Genomic DNA, 16340 nt, shown 5'->3' with positions numbered 1-16340 from the left:
ACTGTGGGTCTGTAATCATCTCCTCTCTTCCTCTTCCTGTCCAGCAGGAAGTGGAGGGTGTCACAGCAGTGAGATGGAGGCTTGGACAGCAGGGTGAAACCGCAGTGAGATGGAGGCTTGGGCCGCACAGTGGCTGTGATGCTTGTCCACAGGATCTTCCGGCGTAATGACTGACGCGTTTCCGAGCATGCGCACTGTGGTGGGAAACCAGCGCGCGCTCCTTTTTCAAAGTCAAATTTGACTTTGAAAAAGGAGCGCGCACTGGTTTCCCACCACAGTGCGCATGCTCGGAAACGCGTCAGTCATTACGCCGGAAGATCCTGTGGACAAGCATCACAGCCACTGTGCGGCCCAAGCCTCCATCTCACTGCGGTTTCACCCTGCTGTCCAAGCCTCCATCTCACTGCTGTGACACCCTCCACTTCCTGCTGGACAGGAAGAGGAAGAGAGGAGATGATTACAGACCCACAGTGATGACTCCAAGCCCCAGCCTCCACATGGACACCGGAAGGACCCATCTTGTCTGCTTATACTTACTTTGATGTAAGTTTTTATTACTTATTTGCCATATTAAATCGCAGTCTTAACTCAGAGGCGCCTGTTTTCTCTTTTGTTTGTTGCCCTCCTACCCACCCTTGTCCTGGCCCTGGTTGCACGTAACTGCTGAAACTAAAGTAATCCATTATGTTAGACACTATAGCTGTAAAAATTATAGATTACATATGGTACAATAAATAGCAATACTCTTGCCCTAAATAGTAGCATATTAAATTCAGTGAGAATAAAAGCTTATTAAATTATAACACACATAACTGAATATTGCTAAAGAGCATTTGCAGCTTTATTTATTTCAGCCTGATTATCCATTTTATAATTTGTCACATTATTTCACATTTCTCCTCAGCTACTCTTTTCACTTCTGTAATGGTTCCTTGAGCCCGTGTCTTCAGCACATCCATATCAAAGTCAGGTAGCATGGAAACTAAAAAGCCCTGTTCTTCTTCTTCCTCTTCATCTTCCTGCACCATCTTAGCAAGATCTTCTGGAAGCTCCACTTCTCCTCCCACCATCTGTAACTGGGCATCATCCTTCTCACTCTGTAAATTTAAAAAATAACAAAAAAGGAAATAAAATTTGATATGTAGTCTTAACACAAAAAGTACCTTCTATTGCTCTCAGTCTCCCCCAAATTGCTTTCTATTGCTCCAATAACTTGATTTCCTGTTAGAAGGTGGCTACATTCGTTCTCCATGGTCCCACTGTAAGTAGGAACATAGCTCACCCTCTCTTGCTTGCTCCCAAAATTGACTGGGAAATATAGACTTGAGGATTTGTAGTGTACATACAGTGAACATGGCCGCAGCCATGAACATGGCCGCAGTGAACATGGCCGCAACCAACGTACACTACCCAGCGAAAAAGAAAAGGAGAAGTTCAAGATCTTACGGAGTACATTACAAGGAGCCAGAAAACGCAGTAAGAAACTATTTATTTAAAAAAATTAAAGCCTGGGATGCAAATGAGATGTCTTGGAGCTGTGTGTTTTCAATTATTTTAATTTGCATGTTATTATCATTCATATACATAATTTCCAGTGTAACATCTGAAGGTGGAGACCAGAACAATAGAAAGCCACTACTGTGACCAGGTTCCTTCAAAATACAATAATAATTCTAATTCAGACAAAAAAAATTGTGTTGACATCAGTTAGATTCTTGATAGCATGCTTTGGAAAAAAAGGTTAATCCTCCAAAATAAAGTGATTGATTGCTTCACTTGTCCTTATTGGAAGAGTGAAAGAAGAAACTTTTAACATGGTTATGGAGCGGACTTCTTTTTACCTGGTAAATTTATTAGAGATTCCATGAGGGGTTAGAGGAAAAAAATGCATGACCTGAAGTGCACTGCTTTTTTGGGGTTCACTGAAGAAATAAGAAGATTTTGCTGAATAATGAGACAAACACAACTTCAGGACAAAAATGGGATTTTTGGCTTTTGTAGTACGTTCAAAACAGGGCTTAGGGAAATCATAAGCATCAGAAGGGAGGGACTTGTGTCTTGTACTGTACTCCAAGAAAAGCGAGAAAATGTCACCAGCACACTATGGATGTTCAAAATGGGTCCAAAATGTATTCAGCAATCACATTGTTACAGCAGAAGCAAAGCTATCTACAGTTCCAGCCGGTGGTTGCCGCAGCACTCACTTAAATACACAGCCATTCCTACAGGAACGTGTGTGTTGGGAATAGTTTGTTGTACTCAAAAAAAAAAAAGTCAAAAGTCACATTTTCCTAATTGTACAATACAGGAAACATGATCTCAATCTTAACCATGGGATCCAAAAGCAGTCCAACTGAGGGGTAAGCAGCACAGTAAACAATGCTAACATACTGACGTAGAACAGAGCAACTAGCAGCACCTTATTCCCAAAACTGGCATTGGATAAGGCCTGAAATTGCACCCGGTAAAGCTTAGGTGACAACCTTATAGCCTTAGAAACAGATGCCTGATGCTGAAAATAGACATGTGCAATTCATTTCGGTTTGAATGTAAGTTCCGACATATTTTTGGTTATTCAGAGATTTGAATGTATCTGAATCTCCGAATGAAATACTGTAGTAACGAATTTTGTTGAAATTGGTTTAGATTTGAATTCTATGTGAAGATTAGCTGCTTGTTCAGGAGTGGGGCAGGAAGTCGGCCTCTGCGTCCTTAACAACTGATGGCTCATCAGCTGTCAGCGGGCTTCCCTGCCGAGAGCTGAAATGTAAACAAACGAATGCCGGCAAAAGAAAAGTACACCCCCAAAATTCATACCAGACCCTTATCCAAGCATGCAGCCCACCAGGCCAGAAATGGGGGGGGGGGGACGAGCGAGCACCCCCCCTCCTGAAGAATACCAGGCTACATGCCCTCAACATGGGGGGGGGGGTGCTTTGGGGCAGGGGGGCTCTGTCATGTTGATTGGGACAAGGGCCTCTTCCTCACAATCATGGGCAGTGGTTGTGGGGGTCTGCGGGCGGAGGAGCTTATCAGAATATCAGAATCTGGAAGCCCCCTTTAACAAGGGGGCCCCCAGATCCCAGCGTTGCCCCATGTGAATGAGTATGGGGTACATAGTACCCCTACCTACTCAACAAAAAAGTGTAAACAAGTTTTTGACAATTCCTTTATTAAAAAAAAAAGATGTCCCCCAAAGTAGATCCATCGTCAATCACGATGCCTGCCGCCACCGCTGGAGCCGAAAAAAATAAATAAAACCCTCCAGCCTCGTTGAAGGCTCCCACTGACTGCCTGCTCCTCTGTCTGGCAGTTCTTTCCTAAATAGGTAAGGGACAGACTCACACGATGATATCAGCGGGTGACCCTGTCCCCTTGTGACATCACCGACTGGGCATGCTGGGTGGATGACGTTACATGGGGCGGGGTCACTCGCTGATGTCTAGACTTCTATGGTGTGGAGTCTAGAGATCTGGTAAGCTCACATCCTGCTTATTATCATGGTGGCGGTGCACTAGGTGGATAATAGACATGTGTGGTTTGTTTTGCTCCTAATAAATATTCAGACTAATTTTTCGATATTCGGAGATACGGATATATCTAAATACCCAAATTCAGTATAAATGGAATTTACCAAATGCTCCGAATAACTAAACTAAATTTGTCTGTATTTCGGAAATTCAAATTGAAATTAGAATCAAATTTTACATTAAATTCGAACTGTAAACATATTTCTGAAATCAAAGACTGTGTGTGTTACTAGAATACCATTTTGAAATAATGCTGTTTTTGTTAAACCAAAGATGATTTATAATGTCATTGTTATCATTTGATGAAAATGTCTCTTTTGTTTGTTCACTTTGCCACATTCAAATAGAAAAAAAAAAAAAAGAAAAAAAAAAAAGAAAAAAAAAAAAAAGGTCTAAAAGTTTTCAATTCCACCGATTCAAAATGTATTCTTTCGAAACATTTCTAATCAGAAAAAAATCGATAAATTCAAGGAAAATTCTAAAAAGACTTAAAAAGAATTCCGAATATGAATTCTGAATACGAATTCCGGATATGGATTGAACAAATCAACCAAGTTTACCAAAAAGAATTAACTAGATTAACGAATTTAAACGAAACGAAAAAAACTTTTCGTCATGCACATGTCTAGTGAATATTCATCTAAACAATCCCATTTCTTTGGATATTACTTCAATGGACTTTCTTTTCAACTGTCACTATGCACTTTAGTGTTCAAGCACTATATGGACTTTTTTTTGTGATTTACTGTGAACTTCATTTATTTAGTGCTGCAATTTTTATTATGGCTTTTCTAGACTGGAATAGTACCACTGGATTGGCATAGGGCCAAAGTGGTGCCCATATTTAAAAAGGGATCAAAGTCTTTGCCAAGTAACTATAGACCTGTTAGTTTAACTTATATAGTTGGGAAGATACTGGAGAGTTTAATAAAAGACCACATAGATGAGTTCTTGCTGGAAAAAAATATTTTAAGCAACAGACAGCATGGATTCATGAAAAACAGAAGTTGTCAAACAAACCTGTTTTTTTTTTTTATGAGGGGGTAAGTAGAGTTGAGCGGACACCTGGATGTTCAGGTTTGAGAAGTTCGGCAGAACTTCACGAAAATGTTCAGGTTTGGAATCCGAACTCAACCCGAACTTGAACCCAAACCCCATTGAAGTCAATGGGGACCCGAACTTTTGGGCACTAAAAAGGCTGTAAAATAACCCTGGTAAAAGGCATCAACATGTAGGTAAATCCCCTGCAAACAAATGTGGATAGGGAAATTACTTAAAAAAAAAAAAAAAAAAAAAAAAAATTAACCAATATCAATTGGCAACTTGGAGGAGGAGGTGGAATAGGAAGTTGGGGTGGTGTCAGGTGGGAATGCTATGGGAGTTGAAGTTCTCATCACAGCCAAGAAGGATTTATGTCTGCCAGCAGTGTCACAGGCCTCACTCACAGACTCAGGCCAATGGCAGCCATACATGGGAGTTGAAGTTGTCATCACAGCCAAGAAGGAATCATGTCTGCCTGCAGGGCCACAGGCCTCATTCAAACATTCAGGCCCACGGGACCCACAAAGAGGAGAGTTAAAATCACGCCAAGACAGTATTGATTTCACCCAGTAGTGCCACAGGGCTCATTCACTAATTCAGGACCATGGCACCCGCAAAGAGGAGAGTGGTCCCGTAACAGCAACACAGGCCTCAGGTAAACCTGCAATGGAACAGGTCATTATCATTTATGTAGGCCCCTTACACCCAGACAGAGGAGAGAGGTCCCATAGCAGAAAATCAGGCTTCATGTCACCCAGCAATGGAAAAGGCCACTTTCAGTTATTTAGGCCCCAGCAGCCAGACAGAGGAGACCTCAATGCACTGCTTCACTGGTCAACTATGTGGCAAATGAGGTTTAATGTTGATAAATGTAAAGTTATGCACTTGAGGGCTAAGAATATGCATGCATCATACATACTAGGGGGAGTAGAACTGGGGGAATCCATAGCGGAGAAAGATCTGGGTGTTCTGGTAGAGCCTAAGCATAATAATAGCATGCAATGCCAAGCTGCTGTTTCCAAAGCAAAGTCCTTTCTTGTATTAAGAGAGGCATGGACCCCAGAGAGAGAGATATTGTTTTGCCCCTGTACAAATCATTAGTAAGACCTCATCTGGAATATGCAGTTCAGTTTTGGGCACCGGTTCTTAAAAAGGATATCGGGTCCACTGGTCACACGTGAGGTGATGTGCAGGAACGAGCGGGGGCGGAGCGCGCCTCTGGCGGCGCGCGCTCGCCCCCTGCAGGCTCCTGGGCGAGCGACGTAGTACTATGTAACTTTGCCCAGGAGGGGCTGACTGCCGCAGTAAATATACTGTGGGCGGTCGGCAAGTGATTAAAGTGAAGCAGATGCCCATGGAACTTTTAGAGATTAACACCAAATAATTAAACCATGATGTGATTATTCACAATCCATTGTAAAAGTTAAAAAGCAAGATATAGGCTATATTTAAACAAACTTTAAAATTGGACATTTGTATATGTTGCTATATAGCCACCCGCAACATACATAACAGCACAGATATAAAAAAAAAAAAAAAGCACTGATATATTCTCTCAATGCATTTTGTGAAACAAGGTTTACTTGTTCAAGAGATAACAAAATCAAAGTTGATAAACAACATCTGTAACTGTACACAATTAACATTTACAGTTCATTTCCCAATATATACAAGTTGTTATTATCACACACCAATCACCAAATCAAGGTGGAAATGGGGTCATCTCTCACCAGATGGCGAGAGCCATGGAAAGGTACCACTGGAACAGTCTTGCCTGGGAGCTGTGGATGGAGCAGGCAGCCAAATAGGGGGCACCCAAAGAGGGACAGAGAGGCCAATGAATATAATAGCAATAGATTGTGACATACAGTATATATTGATAAAGTAAGAAAATACAACCTTTTATTATCTATCTCTGCAACCCACCAGGGTGATCAGGCCAATACCGGTAAGAAAACAGGGAATTGGAAACAATTTGTGTTAGAAAGTGAAAGAGTGCATTGGAAAGGAGGTACACCACGTCCAGTGGCGTAGCGTGGGTTGTCAGCGCCCGGGGCAAGGTAAGTAATTTGCGCCCCTGCACAAACCTACTAGACCACTACACTGACACCTACACGGACCTAACTGACCACTACACAGACCTACCTTATTCCTACACTGATCTACCTGATTACTATACTGACACCTACACTGACCTACCTGACCACTACAGAGACCTACCTTATTCCTACACTGACCTACCTGATTACTATACTGACACCTACACAGACCTACCTGATTACCATACTGACACCTACACTGACCTACCGGACCACTACAGAGACCTACCTTATTCCTACACTGACCTACCTGATTAGTATACTGACACCTACACAGACCTACCTGACCATTACACAGACCTACCTGATGACCATACTGACACCTACACTCACCTACCTGACCACTACAGAGACCTACCTTATTCCTACACTGACCTACCTGATTACTATACTGACACCTACACTGACCTACCTGACCACTACAGAGACCTACCTTATTCCTACACTGACCTACCTGATTACTATACTGACACCTACACAGACCTACCTGATTACCATACTGACACCTACACTGACCTACCGGACCACTACAGAGACCTACCTTATTCCTACACTGACCTACCTGATTAGTATACTGACACCTACACAGACCTACCTGACCATTACACAGACCTACCTGATGACCATACTGACACCTACACTCACCTACCTGACCACTACAGAGACCTACCTTATTCCTACACTGACCTACCTGATTACTATACTGACACCTACACTGACCTACCTGACCACTACAGAGACCTACCTTATTCCTACACTGACCTACCTGATTACTATACTGACACCTACACTGACATACCTGACCACTACAGAGACCTACCTTATTCCTACACTGACCTACCTGATTAGTATACTGACACCTACACAGACCTACCTGACCATTACACAGACCTACCTGATGACCATACTGACACCTACACTCACCTACCTGACCACTACAGAGACCTACCTTATTCCTACACTGACCTACCTTATTACTGTACTGACACCTACACTGACCTACCTGACCACTACACTGACCTACCTAATTACTATACTGACACCTACACTGAACTACCTGACCACTACACAGAAATACCTGACCACTACACTGACCTACCTGTTTCTTGTACTAACCTACCTGATCACTATACTGACACCTACAGAGACCTATTTGACCACTACAGAGACCTACCTGACCACTACTCAGACCTACCTGTACCTGATCACTATACTGACACCTACAGAGACCTACCTGATTCCTACACTAACCTACCTGACCACTACACAGACACCTACACTGACCTACCTGATTCCTGCACTAATCGACCTGACCACTACACTGAGCTGCCTAATTACTATACTGACACCTACACTGACCACTACACAGACCTACACTGATCACTACACAGACCTACACTGATCACTACACATACCTACCTGACCACTACACAGACCTACCTGTTTACTAAACACCTAACCTGACCTACCTATTTCCTGCACTAACCGTCCTGATTCCAAGACTAACCTACCTGATCACTATACTAACACTAAACTACCTGACCACTACACAGACACCTACTCTGACCTACCTTACTCCTACACTGACCTACCTGATTACTACACCGACCTACCTAATTTCTATACTGACACCTACACCGACCTACCTGAGCACTACACAGACCTACCTGACCCCTACAGAGACCTACTTGACCACTACACAGACCTACCTGACCAATACACTGCCCACTACCCCGACCTACCTGTTTCCTGCACTGACCTACCTGATCACTATACTGACACCTACAGAGACCTATTTGACCACTACAGAGACCTACCTGATTCCTACACTAACCTACCTGAATACTATACTGACACCTACAGAGACCTACCTGACCACTACACAGACCTACCTGATTCCTGCACTCACAGATCTGATCACTACACTGACCTACCTAATTACTATACTGACCCCTACACTGAACCCTACACTGACCTACCTGACACCTTCAACTGAACCCCCTACACTGACACCTTCACTGACCCCGCTACACTGACACCTACACTGACCCCCCCCTACACTGACCACTACACTGACCCCCCCTACACTGACACCTACACTGATCCCACATAATGACCCCCCTACACTGACACCTTCACTGACAACTACACTGACCCCCCCTACACTGACCCCCCTGTACACTGACACCTACACTGACCCCCTCTACATTCCCACATACACTGACCCCCCTACACTGACACTGACCCCCCCCCATACACTGACGCCTATACTGACCTCCCCCCACACTGACCCCCCTATACACTGACCCCTACACTGACACCTATGCTGACCCCCCCTACACTGACACCTATGCTGACCCCCCCCTACACTGACCTCCCCATACACTGACCCCCCTACACTGACACCTACACTAACTCCCCTTCACTAACACATACACTAACCTCCCCTACATTTACACATACACTGACCTCCCTACACTGACCCCCATACACTGACACCTACACTGACCCCCCCATACACTGACCCCCCCTACATTTCCACATACACTGACCCCCCCTAGATTGACACCCCCTACACTGACCCCCCCATACACTGACAGCTACACTGACTCCCCCATTGTCAGGGTACTACCAACATCCTGGCCAATAAGCGAATTTGCGCCAATGCGCGCCCAAACATGGGCAAACGCAGTCAGGAATGTGCGTGCGCCAATGCGCACGCTCGTTCGCCATGCGTAATGGCGCTTGGCGCCAAACGGCCTATTTAAAGCCAGCAGCCACAACAACTAGTTGCTGGATGATCAACAGCCTCCTGTGTTCCCTGTGCCTTGTAAACCTGCTGATCTTGACCTCTTGTTGCCGACCCGGACTGTTTGACTCTGCTTCTCCTGATCTCCTGGCTCCTGACCTCTTGGCTTGCTCTTGGATTCCTGTTGCCTTCTCCAGTACTTGACCTCGACTTGGCTCCTGACTTCGCTCCAGTATTCTTCCAGTTTGTTCCTGTTTTCACCTTGAGACTGCCTGGCTTGCCAAAGTGTTCCAGACCTGCTTGGGACTTCACAACGAGTTGGTTCCTGCTATCATCTGGTCATCCCAACCGGCAACCCGTGCTACTTCGGGCACAGCACTCCCTGTCCCAATTCCAGGGGTGCTCTGCACCTAGCCGCAAGGGGGAGCCCTCTCTACACTCCGGCTTTGGATCAGGTACGTGACACCCATACACTGACAGCTACACTGACCCCCCCTATACACTGACTCCTATACTGACCCCCCCACAGTGACCCCCCTACACTGACCCCCCCATACACTGACCCCTACACTGACCCCCCCCTGCATTTCCACATACACTGACCTCCCCTACACTGACACCTATACTGCCCCCCCATACACTGACCCCCCCCTACATTTCCACATACACTGACCCCCCCATACACTGACACCTACACTGACCCCCCTACACTGATCCCCCCCCACACTGACCCCCCCTACACTGACCCCTCTACACTGACTACCCCATACACTGACACCCCCATACACTGACCCCCTACACTAACCCCCTTCACTAACACATACACTGACCCCCTTACACTCACCCCCCCTACATTTCCACATACACTGACCCCCCTACACTGACCTCCCCATACACTGACCCCCCCCCCACACACACTGATACCTATACTGACCCCCCTACATTCCCACATACACTGACCCCCCTACACTGACCCCCCCCCATACACTGACCCCTACACTGACACCTACACTAACCCCCCGTACATTTCCACATACACTGACCCCCCTACACTGACACCTATACTGACCGCCCCTAAATTTCCACATACACTGACCCCCCCATACACTGACACCTATACTGACCCCCCTACACTGACACCTATACTGACCCCTCGTATACTGACACCTACACTGACCCCCCCTACATGACCCCTATACTGACCCACCTACACTGAACCACCTTCCTGCTCCCATGTCCACTTCCCTGGTCCCCCGGGGGAGGGAGCACATTACTTACCTTGTGTTCAAACATTGGCTACTCGAGGAGGCGATCCGGAGCGGAGAGATAGCGTGTCGGCAGCTGGCCTGGACAGCAGGGGGAGACTCCGGAACTGGAAGCAATGCTGCACATGCACCGAGCATCTTCACCCACGACCAGCTCCGCATGTGACACCTTCAGCGGTCTGCCGCTCGTCAAGGAAGTCAAGAGGAGGAGTGCGGGTGAGCGGATGACCGGGCACTATGATCCGGCGGATGGCAGGCAAGGGATGCGCCCCCCTAAATGTTGCGCCTGGTGCCAGTGGCCCCCCAGCACCCCCCACACTATGCCACTGGCCACTGCAAGCGCAAAATATGTTGAGCCTGAGCAAGTTAACAGACGCCTAGCAATAGACACAGCCAACTACCAAAATCCACTGCTTCAAATATTACTCTGTACATCGAAATACTAACCTTGAACAGCTCCATCAAGGAAAAAGGCACATATGCCGAAACATGTAAAGAGGACTTAGTCAGCCCAGCTGTTTTATATGATATACGCCATTCTTTCACGGATGTTTGTAAGTGTATCAGCTATCTTTAAAATAAACCTGTTTTTAGCAATATTACGCTATGTATGTCCCCCTTTTTTTCTGATACACCATCCATCGTGTGGAAGTGGAGCCTTTGACTGATTACATCCACCAGGGATCTACATGCTGTCCACCGTGGTCGGTGAATCTTACTGGGATACACCATCACTCTTTCAAGCCTGTTTGACCCCTTATGGTATTTGGGTCCCATCCATCTGGTGAGCGCAATCTAATTTACCTTCACTGGTGTTGGGATTTGCTGCACAACTAGTTCATATCATTTTGCCGTATTGGATTTCTTTTCATCACCATTTTTTCACATATGAATTTCTATTTGATTGGACTCTATATGTTGTCGGACATTAATATCATTATTAGCGCTGCATATTATTATTTTTCCTGGTTTTTTTTGTTTATCACTTTTTTGTCTAGTGATTGGTGCCAGCTGCTTTTTCACTTTTCACTTTTTAGTTAGCGCAGTAATTTTGTTTTTTAACAATAAATGTACAGCAAGAGCGAGGAGCGAACTCAGGAACAGCCGGGGTCAAGTCCATAAGTGGGTAGTCATCCAAGCCGGAATGGAGTCCAGAAGCGGGAAGTCATCAAAGCCAGAATGGAGTCTAGAAGCGGGTAGTCACCCAATCAGGGGTCGAGTCCAATAGCGGGTAGTCTGCCGATGCAGAATCGAGAGCCAGGAAAGTCATCAGCCAAGCCAGGTCATGTACAGAGGAACATGGAGAACAGAAGACTGCTAGCAGTGATGCACCTTCGAGCACAAACACAAGGGCAAGGACTGCAAGCCCTCAGGTGATAGATATAGTCAGGTGTGCAACATCATCACTGAGCGACGCCCAGGCAGCAGGCAAGTGATGATGCAAACAGAGTTTATAAGAGACAGCAGTCTGCACATGTCCAAGATGGCTGCCAACATGAAGACAAGGTAAGACCTTGAGACCCGCCCCCTCTCTATCCTGATTGGCTAGCTGACTTTGATTGACAGTCGTGGGAGCCAATGGCGCCACTGCTGTGTCTCAGCTATTCAGGAGGGAGAGTCCCGGGCGGTCGAGGGACTCGTGGACATCGCTGGATAGAGATGGGCTCAGATAAGTATTAGGGGTGCTTGGGAGGGGGCTGCTACACACAGAAGGCTTTTTATCTTAATGCATACAACTCCTTTAATGCTGCTGTAGTATCAATAATACACTCATTATTGCAGTTCTGCTCTCTTTAATGCACCCAGTATTTTTTCCTGGTAAAACATTACTTATCTATTTAATGTACTCAAGAGAACCTCCCACTGTGTTTAAATCACTAATGTTGCAGCTGTAGTCTGTATGATGCACTCATTGGTGGCTCTCGGCTATCTATGCCACTAGTCACCATCACACTGAGGGAGGGAAAGCAAGAGGCCTGGTTTATAAAGGGAGGGTGATGGCCATTCACTGATTGGTTGCCAGGGTTTTTTGAAGGGTGTCCACATGGCAAAAATTAGACCAGTTTCACCAACAATTTTGCTTTGAAAACAAAATTGGTGAATTTCAAGTTATCGTTTCTTCGACTCAGGCAGCCAAGGGGCTGAGCCACCTTTTTTCTCTCCCCTCCAAAGCCTACAATATAGCCGAAGAGGGCTGTTTACATAAAAGGCACATTTAATGTGGCATGTCGAGTTGACAGAAAGCACAGCCTGTCAAACTTACCAACCTGATGGCCACCACAACAGGGTGCCATCCCAGCGAGCAAGTAACCAGCCACCCAGATGACACCAAGCCAGCCACCCGCCACCATGACCAGTGTTCCAGCAAGCCAGCTACCCGCCACAACAGGCCAGGGTAAGTGAGTGACACCAAGCCAGCCACCCACGCAACAGGGGTGACCCCAAATCAGCCCCCCCCCCACCACAGTGTTCCTGCAAGCCAGCCACCCACCACAGTGTTCCTGCAAGCCAGCCACCCACCACAGTGTTCCAGCAAGCCAGCCACCCATAACAGGGTGACACCAATCCAGCCACCCACCACAGTGTTCCTGCAAGCCAGCCACCCATAACAGGGTGACACCAAGCAAGTCACACACCAGTGTCCCTGCATGCCAGCCACCCATAACAGGGTGACACCAAGCAAGCCAACCAGGCACCACAGACTGTTCCTGAAAGCCAGCAATCCATAACAGGGTGACATCAAGCCAGCCACCCACCAGTGTCCCTGCAAGCCAGCCACCCATAACAGGGTGACACCAAGCAAGCCAACCAGGCACCACAGACTGTTCCTGAAAGCCAGCCACCCATAACAGGGTGACACCAAGCCAGCCACCCACCCACCACAGTGTTCCTGCAAGCCAGCCACCCATAACAGGGTGACACCAACCAAGCCAGCCACCACAGTGTTCCTGCAAGCCAGCCACCCATAACAGGGTGACACCAAGCCTGCCACTCACCACAGCGTTCCTGCAAGCCAGCCACCCATAATAGGGTGACACCAAGCAAACCAACCAGGCACCACAGACTGTTCCTGAAAGCCAGCCACCCATAACAGGCTGACACCAAGCCAGCCACTCACCACAGTGTTCCTGCAAGCCAGCCACCCATAACAGGGTGACACCAAGCAAGCAAACCAGGCACACAGACTGTTCCTGAAAGCCAGCCACCCATAACAGGGTGACACCAAGCCAGCCACCCACCACAGTGTTCCTGCAAGCCAGCCACCCATAACAGGGTGACACCAAGCCAGTCACTCACCACAGTGTTCCTGCAACCTAGCCACCCATAACAGGGTGACACCAAGCCATCCAACCAGCCACCACAGACTGTTCCTGAAAGCCAGCCACCAATAACAAGGTGACACCAGTCACCAAGCCAGCTAGCCACCCATAACAGGGTGACACCAAGCCAGCCAGCCGCCACAGTGTTCCTGCAAGCCAGCCACCCATAACAGGGTGACACCAAGCCAGCCACTCACCACAGTGTTCCTGCAAGCCAGCCACCCATAACAGGGTGACACCAAGCAAGCAAACCAGGCACACAGACTGTTCCTGAAAGCCAGCCACCCATAACAGGGTGACACCAAGCCAGCCACCCACCACAGTGTTCCTGCAAGCCAGCCACCCATAACAGGGTGACACCAAGCCAGTCACTCACCACAGTGTTCCTGCAACCTAGCCACCCATAACAGGGTGACACCAAGCCATCCAACCAGCCACCACAGACTGTTCCTGAAAGCCAGCCACCAATAACAAGGTGACACCAGTCACCAAGCCAGCTAGCCACCCATAACAGGGTGACACCAAGCCAGCCAGCCGCCACAGTGTTCCTGCAAGCCAGCCACCCATAACAGGGTGACACCAAGCCAGCCACTCACCACAGTGTTCCTGCAAGCCAGCCACCCATAACAGGGTGACACCAAGCCAGCCACTCACCACAGTGTTCCTGCAAGCCAGCCACCCATAACAGGGTGACACCAAGCAAGCAAACCAGGCACACAGACTGTTCCTGAAAGCCACCCACCCATAACAGGGTGACACCAAGCCAGCCACCCACCACAGTGTTCCTGCAAGCCAGCCACCCATAACAGGGTGACACCAAGCCAGTCACTCACCACAGTGTTCCTGCAACCTAGCCACCCATAACAGGGTGACACCAAGCCATCCAACCAGCCACCACAGACTGTTCCTGAAAGCCAACCACCAATAACAAGGTGACACTAGTCACCAAGCCAGCTAGCCACCCATAACAGGGTGACACCAAGCCAGCCAGCCGCCACAGTGTTCCTGCAAGCCAGCCACCCATAACAGGGTGACACCAAGCCAGCCACTCACCACAGTGTTCCTGCAAGCCAGCCACCCATAACAGGGTGACACCAAGCCAGCCACTCACCACAGTGTTCCTGCAAGCTAGCCACCCATAACAGGGTGACACCAAGCAAGCCAACCAGGCACCACAGACTGTTCCTGAAAGCCAGCCACCCATAACAGGCTGACACCAAGTCAGCCACTCACCACAGTGTTCCTGCAAGCCAGCCACCCATAACAGGGGGGCACCAAGCAAGCCAACCAGGCACCACAGACTGTTCCTGAAAGCCAGCCACCCATAACAGGGTGACACCAAGCCAGCCCCCCACCACAGTGTTCCTGAAAGCCAGCCACCCGTAATAGGGTGACACCAAGCCAGCCACTCACCACAGTGTTCCTGCAAGCCAGCCACCCATAACAGGGTGACACCAAGCCATCCAAGCAGCCACCACAGACTATTCCTGAAAGCCAGCCACCAATAACAAGGTGACACCAGTCACCAAGCCAGCCATCCACCCATAACAGGGTGACACCAAGCCAGCCAGCCACCACAGTGTTCCTGCAAGCCAGCCACCCATAACAGGGTGACACCAAGCCAGCCAGCCGGTGCCACCACAGTGTTCCTGCAAGCCAGCCACCCAGAACAGGGTGACGCCAGCCAGCCACCACAGTGTTCCAGCAAGCAAGCCACTCACAACAGGGTGACACAAAGCCAGCCACACTGCCAGGCATCAGCCACCAACCCACAACAGGATGCCAGTGCCAGCATCAGCAGCAACTTCAGCAAGCCATTTCTTTAATCTTTTTTTGTGTCTTTCAAGTTGAAATAGAGATGGAAGAGGAGAGAAAGAGTAATAGTGTGGTCTGGGACTATTTCTCGTCTCAACCATCTCAAGGAAAAGCAGCAGTGTGCAACACATGTAAAAACAACATAAGCATGGGATCAGTAACTGCAAGAAACAAAAATATGTCAAATCTTTGGGCCCATGTAAGAGTTCATTATATTTAACTGTATCATGCAGTAGAGAAAAAACAAAATCAATATCAATGTGGTTTTGATTCAATACCTCCTCCACTATCCCAGGCAACAATAACAGATATGTTTGTGAAAAAAACAGATGTCACTGTGTAGATTCAGATGGAAGATCCCAACTGCTGGACAGAGTAATCACAGAGATGATTGTCACTGATAACCAGCCATTTACAATGGTGTCTGATTCAGGATTTAAGTGGTTGATGTCCATGCTTGAGCCAAGCTATACACTAAAGAGTGAGAAGTATTATCAAACCGAAATGCTGGCAAAGCTACA

At 47.5% G+C, this 16340-nt stretch overlaps 1 protein-coding gene across 1 annotated transcript in view; it reads right to left on the bottom strand.

Annotated features, from left to right (window-relative positions):
- Window positions 1-861: 861 nt before the first annotated feature.
- The window catches only part of LOC309555238 (complexin-3-like), a 76675-nt gene continuing 61196 nt past the window's right edge, over window positions 862-16340 (bottom strand). The window contains exon 3 of the mRNA XM_082257135.1: window positions 862-1097. Coding sequence (XP_082113261.1) covers window positions 879-1097 — 219 coding nt within the window. The 3' untranslated portion in view covers window positions 862-878. The remainder of the gene's footprint in view (window positions 1098-16340) is intronic.

Source organism: Pelophylax lessonae, assembly GCF_965119305.1.
Source record: "Pelophylax lessonae genome assembly, chromosome: 1".
NCBI lineage: Eukaryota > Metazoa > Chordata > Amphibia > Anura > Ranidae > Pelophylax > Pelophylax lessonae.
The sequence above is the reverse complement of the archived record's forward strand: the minus strand, read 5'-3'. Positions and strand labels throughout refer to the sequence as shown.